Genomic DNA, 6,741 nt, shown 5'->3' with positions numbered 1-6,741 from the left:
ATAAGAACCTCCAGGTTTAATATAGTTCTCTCAATATAGTCAAATATATCTTCCTCAATACTTCAAAATAATTGCCAGATGGAGCACAGATGTGTACCGTATGGAAGTAAGACCTCAATTGATGGTTCTGCCCTTGGTACCGGCCTTACATACCGGGCAGCTTAAGAACCTCCAGGTTTAATATAGTTCTCTCAATATAGTCAAATATAACTTCCTCAATACTTCAAAATAATTGCCAGATGGAGCACAGATGTGTACCGTATGGAAGTAAGACCTCAATTGATGGTTCTGCCCTTGGTACCGGCCTTACATACCGGGCAGCTTAAGAACCTCCAGGTTTAATATAGTTCTCTCAATATAGTCAAATATAACTTCCTCAATACTTCAAAATAATTGCCAGATGGAGCACAGATGTGTACCGTATGGAAGTAAGACCTCAATTGATGGTTCTGCCCTTGGTACCGGCCTTACATACCGGGCAGCTTAAGAACCTCCAGGTTTAATATAGTTCTCTCAATATAGTCAAATATATCTTCCTCAATACTTCAAAATAATTGCCAGATGGAGCACAGATGTGTACCGTATGGAAGTAAGACCTCAATTGATGGTTCTGCCCTTGGTACCGGCCTTACATACCGGGCAGCTTAAGAACCTCCAGGTTTAATATAGTTCTCTCAATATAGTCAAATATATCTTCCTCAATACTTCAAAATAATTGCCAGATGGAGCACAGATGTGTACCGTATGGAAGTAAGACCTCAATTGATGGTTCTGCCCTTGGTACCGGCCTTACATACCGGGCAGCTTAAGAACCTCCAGGTTTAATATAGTTCTCTCAATATAGTCAAATATAACTTCCTCAATACTTCAAAATAATTGCCAGATGGAGCACAGATGTGTACCGTATGGAAGTAAGACCTCAATTGATGGTTCTGCCCTTGGTACCGGCCTTACATACCGGGCAGCTTAAGAACCTCCAGGTTTAATATAGTTCTCTCAATATAGTCAAATATATCTTCCTCAATACTTCAAAATAATTGCCAGATGGAGCACAGATGTGTACCGTATGGAAGTAAGACCTCAATTGATGGTTCTGCCCTTGGTACCGGCCTTACATACCGGGCAGCTTAAGAACCTCCAGGTTTAATATAGTTCTCTCAATATAGTCAAATATATCTTCCTCAATACTTCAAAATAATTGCCAGATGGAGCACAGATGTGTACCGTATGGAAGTAAGACCTCAATTGATGGTTCTGCCCTTGGTACCGGCCTTACATACCGGGCAGCTTAAGAACCTCCAGGTTTAATATAGTTCTCTCAATATAGTCAAATATATCTTCCTCAATACTTCAAAATAATTGCCAGATGGAGCACAGATGTGTACCGTATGGAAGTAAGACCTCAATTGATGGTTCTGCCCTTGGTACCGGCCTTACATACCGGGCAGCTTAAGAACCTCCAGGTTTAATATAGTTCTCTCAATATAGTCAAATATATCTTCCTCAATACTTCAAAATAATTGCCAGATGGAGCACAGATGTGTACCGTATGGAAGTAAGACCTCAATTGATGGTTCTGCCCTTGGTACCGGCCTTACATACCGGGCAGCTTAAGAACCTCCAGGTTTAATATAGTTCTCTCAATATAGTCAAATATAACTTCCTCAATACTTCAAAATAATTGCCAGATGGAGCACAGATGTGTACCGTATGGAAGTAAGACCTCAATTGATGGTTCTGCCCTTGGTACCGGCCTTACATACCGGGCAGCTTAAGAACCTCCAGGTTTAATATAGTTCTCTCAATATAGTCAAATATAACTTCCTCAATACTTCAAAATAATTGCCAGATGGAGCACAGATGTGTACCGTATGGAAGTCAGACCTCAATTGATGGTTCTGCCCTTGGTACCGGCCTTACATACCCAGGCAGCTTAAGAACCTCCAGGTTTAATATAGTTCTCTCAATATAGTCAAATATAACTTCCTCAATACTTCAAAATAATTGCCAGATGGAGCACAGATGTGTACCGTATGGAGAATAAAAAGATGCTTTGGAAGGGGGTAAATAAAGTGCGTAAGACAAGAAAACAAATGGAAACATCGGTGAAAGGAACCAATGGGGAGGTAATAACAAGTACTAGTGAAGTGAGAGGGAGATAGAGTGAGTATTTTGGAGATTTTTTTAATGTGTGTAGTGACAGAGTGCCGGATATTGGATGTTTTGGTCGATATGGTGTGCCAAGTGAGAGGGTTGGGGAGAATCATTTGGTAAACAGAGAAGAAGTAGTGAAAGCTTTGCGGAAAATGAAAGCCGGCAAGGCGGCAGGTTGGTATGGTATTGTTGTGGAATTGATCATCAAAAAAGTGGGTGACTGTGTGACTGGGCGACTGGTTGGTGAGGATATTCAATGTATGCATGGTTTATGGTCAAGTGCCTTACGATTGGCGGAATGCATGTATAGTGCCTTTGTACAAAGGCAAAGGGGATACAGGTGATTGTTCAAATTCCAGAGGTATATGTTTGCTGAGTATTCCTGGGAAATTATATGGGAGGGAATTGATCGAGAGGGTCAAGGCATGTACAGAGCACCAGATTGGGGAGGAGCAGTCTGGTTTCAGAAGTGGTAGAGGATGTGTGGATCAGGTGTTTGCTTTGAAGAATGTATGTGAGAAATTCTTAGAAAAGCAAATGGATTTGTATGTAGCATTTATGGATCTGGAGAAGGCATATGACAGAGTTGATAGTGATACTCTGTGGAAGGTATTAAGAGTATATGGTGTAGGAGGTAAGCTGTTAGAAGCAGTGAAAAGTTTCTATCAAGAATGTAAGGCATGTGTAAGAGTAGGAAGAGAGGAAAGTGAGTGGTTCTCAGTGAATGTCGTTTTGCGGCAGGGGTGTGTGATGTCGCCATGGTTGTTTAATTTGTTTATGGATGGGGTGGTTATGAAGGTGAACCCAACAGTTTTGGAAAGAGGGGCGAGGGGCATTGGTGGCTGATTTGAGTGAGAAACTGCAAAAGTTGGTGAATGAGTTTGGAAGAGTGTATGAAAGGAGAAACTTGAGAGTAAATGTGATTAACAGGAATGTTATTAGGTTCAGCACGGTCAAGGGACACATTAGTTGGGATGTAAGTTTGAACAGAGAATAATTGGAGGAAGTGAAGCGTTATAGTTGTCAGGTAGCGTACTTGGCAACTAATGGAACCTTGGAAGCGGAAGTGAGTTATAGGGTGAGGGAGTGAGGAAAGTTTCTGGAAGCGCTGAAGAAAGTGTGGAAAGAGAGAACATTATCTTGGATAGCAAAAATGGGGATGTTTAAAGAAATAGTAGTTCCAACAATATTATATGGTTGCAAGGCATGAGCTATAGATAGGTCTGAACAGAAGAAGGTGGATGTGTTGGAAATGAAATGTTTGAGGACAATATGTGGTGTAAGGAGGTTTGTTTAAGTAAGTAATGAAAGGGTAAGAGAGATGTGCAGTAGTATGGTTTGGACATATGGAGAGAATGAGTAAGGAAAGGTTGACAAAGAGGATATATGTGTCACAGGTGGAGAGAACAAGGAGAAATGGTTGACCAAATTGAAGGTGGAAAGATAGAGTGAATAATATTTTGAGCGATCAGGTCCTGAAAATGCGAGAAGGTGAAAGTCGTGCACAAAATAGAGTGAATTCGAACATTGTTGTATACTGGGGTTGACGTGACATCACTGGCCTGAACCAGGGCATGCGAAACATCTGGGGTAAACCATGGCAAGGTCTGTAGGTCATGGATGTGGATAGGGAGTTGTGATATTAGTGTATTACACATGACAGCTAGATAATGTGTGTGAGCGGATGCAGACTTCTTTATTGTTTATTTCTTGACGCTACCTCGCTGAAGCAGGAGGTGGCAATGTTGTTTGCTGTGGGGTGAGATGGCCCTGCGAATGGATGAGGACGAGCAAGTATGTGTATGTACAAGTGTATTTTCTTTTTATATATACAATTGCCGTTTCCTGCATCATCGAGGTAGCGCCAGGAAACAGACGAAGAATGGCCCATCCACTCATATACACGTATATATACATAAACGCCCACATACGCATATATGTATACATATGCATATCAACGTATACATACATGTACATACATATATGCGGACATGTACATACATACACATGTAAATGTTCATGAATACTTGCTTTCATCTATTCCTGTCACCATCCCGCTACACAGGAAAGAGCAACGCTCCCCCCTGCTTCAGCGAGATAGCTCCAGTAAACACACAAAAAAAACCACGTACATTCACACTGATTCTCTAGCTGTCATGTATAATGCACCGAAACCATAGCTCCCTTTCCACATCCAGGCCCCACAGAACTTTCCATGGTTTACCCCAGACGCTTCACATGCCCTGGTTCATTCTATTGACAGCACGTTGACCCCGGTATACCACATCATTCCAGTTCACTCTATTCCTTGCACACCTTACACCCTCCTGTATGTTCAGGCCCGATCACTCAAAACCTTTTTCATTCCATCCTCCCTCCTCCAATTTGGTATCCTGCTTCAACTTATTCCCTCCACCTCTGACACACATATCCTCTTTGTTAATCTTTCCTCACTCATTCTTTCCGTATTTCCAAACCATTTCAACACATTATCTTCTGCTTTCTCAACCACAGTCAATTTTCCACACATCTCTCTTACCCTTTCATTACTTACTCGATCAAACCACCTCACACCACATATTGTCCTCAAACATTTCATTTCCAACACATCCGACCTCCTCTGCACAACCATATTAATAGCCCGTGCCTAGCATCCATATAACATTGTTGGAACCACAATTCCTTCAAACATACCCAGTTTTGCTCTCCGAGATAACGTTCTCTCTTTCCACGCATTCTTCATCACTCCCAGAACCTTCGTATCGACTGGAGTAAGGCTAATTCAGTTAGCAAATGTAACTCCCTAACCATAGCAAATATAATATCTTATGAGAGGCACGGTGTACTGTTGTATTACTGCTGCGTCAGTCAGTAAAAACTTCCTTCAGACCAGCAATTAGTTCATTTAAAGAGTCCATGCAACCACTTGAGGCTTTTTGCACCAGTCTGCGGGCTGGCTCGGGCGCTGCCTCTAACATAGCATCAAAAATATCCTGGAGCAGCTCTCCCACGTAAGTCACATCTTCGCTTAGGGAAGCAACGCTGCTGCCGTCGTAGTTTTTCATATTGTGATACCTGTCGTCAGCAGGTTGGAGGGCAAGGGCAGACTCTTCGTAAACTGCCGACCCAAAGTCTATTATGCTGACTTTGGGCGGGAGTGAAAGATCCTTAGGTACTGTTACCAGAATATTGCTGGCGTGGAGGTCTTGATGCACAACTCCAATTTCATGGAGCTCTTTCACTTGGAGGCAGATATGCAAAGCAATGATTCCCAGGTAGCTGTCGGGTAAATGGTGGTCCAAGAGTAGGCTGCCGAGGGTGCGACGTCCCACGAAGGTTGTCATGAGTGCTGGAGGATCATGAGAGACTGCTAGAAGTCGTGGGGCTCCTCCAGCACCATTCACCTTCTCAAGAAAGTAGGCTTCCAGGTTGAAGGCCTCTGGAGACACAAAATCCTTCAAAACCTTTAATACTGTAACGCTATTGTTCCATCTGACGAGATAAGTGGTACCAAACGCTCCCTCACCCAAGGTTTTCCCCTTCCCCAGTAGCCGCTCGACTTGGACTCTAGAAAGTACCTCGTAGTAAGACATTGTGTAGGTGAATGTTCTTGGAAACTCAGAATTCTGCTATATATAAATGATAGTACTGAACACTTGGGATAAATAGTTAACTTGAAAAATACAAACTATGTAATTATAGGCTGTGTGACCTAAATACACATATACAAACACACGCATATATATATATATATATATATATATATATATATATATATATATATATATATATATATATATATATATATATATTGGTGGAAGAAAAGATCTTGTCAAGGTAGGGTTCAAGTTTAAAAGTGTAGCGAACTGTCTCAGTGAAGATTTAGAAGCTGTTCTGTAATTCAACTAACTAATGATGTAGTCAAGATAAACAGAAATACAAGCCATTAATATCGATTGTGAGGGTCAAAATAATTAAGTAGAAAACATACAGCTAGAATGGTTGAGGAAATGTACAGTTTGATACACTTTTACCCCAAGATCAGTAGCACTCTGGGAATGGACACACCTTTGTAATATGTGATCATCTACATGAGATAAAATTTTGTACGAGTCTTATGTATTACCCCGCAGTCGAACATCTTAGAAGACACTTATAGAAGATATATTTATGTTGGATAGACGCCATTTCTACGGTATATATTCACTCGGGACGTGCAACACCTGTGCAGATTAGACATAACGTTGCAATCTACGATCCATAACACGAAATAAAGTAAAAGGAAAAAAAAAAAGAAACACGTCACTGGAGAATAGTCAAGAAATGGATGTAAAGATAATTATGGTAGATACAAGGAATTTCTTGGAGGAAGCATGATAGATGATGAAAAAAACGGGACTCAAATTGAAATTTTCTTTGTAAAATATGAGATACTGCTGCCTTAAACTAGCCCTCTTGCGTAGGTTTGTGCAATAACAAAAGTGGGAAATAATTCAAGAAGAGGAAGGAAACTACTAGAGTATCGGCATTCTATACGTTCCTAGAAAGTTCATACGATATCATTCCGAATTCCCTGATTGTCATGGA

At 41.1% G+C, this 6,741-nt stretch overlaps 1 protein-coding gene across 1 annotated transcript; it reads right to left on the bottom strand.

The window, feature by feature from the left end:
• Positions 1-5,018: 5,018 nt before the first annotated feature.
• LOC139763711 (receptor tyrosine-protein kinase erbB-2-like) lies at positions 5,019-5,747 on the bottom strand. Its single transcript, XM_071690034.1, has one exon. The coding sequence runs from the start codon at positions 5,745-5,747 to the stop codon at positions 5,019-5,021; it is 729 nt and encodes a 242-aa protein (XP_071546135.1).
• Positions 5,748-6,741: the final 994 nt, after the last annotated feature.

This window comes from Panulirus ornatus, chromosome 47 (assembly GCF_036320965.1).
Source record: "Panulirus ornatus isolate Po-2019 chromosome 47, ASM3632096v1, whole genome shotgun sequence".
NCBI classification, from domain to species: Eukaryota; Metazoa; Arthropoda; class Malacostraca; order Decapoda; family Palinuridae; genus Panulirus; species Panulirus ornatus.
This window is presented reverse-complemented; position numbering and strand designations above follow the sequence as displayed.

Excerpts from the sequence above, each read along its gene's own strand:
- LOC139763711 (XM_071690034.1), bottom strand. The coding sequence starts at position 5,747 with ATGTCTTACTACGAGGTACTTTCTAGAGTCCAAGTCGAGCGGCTACTG.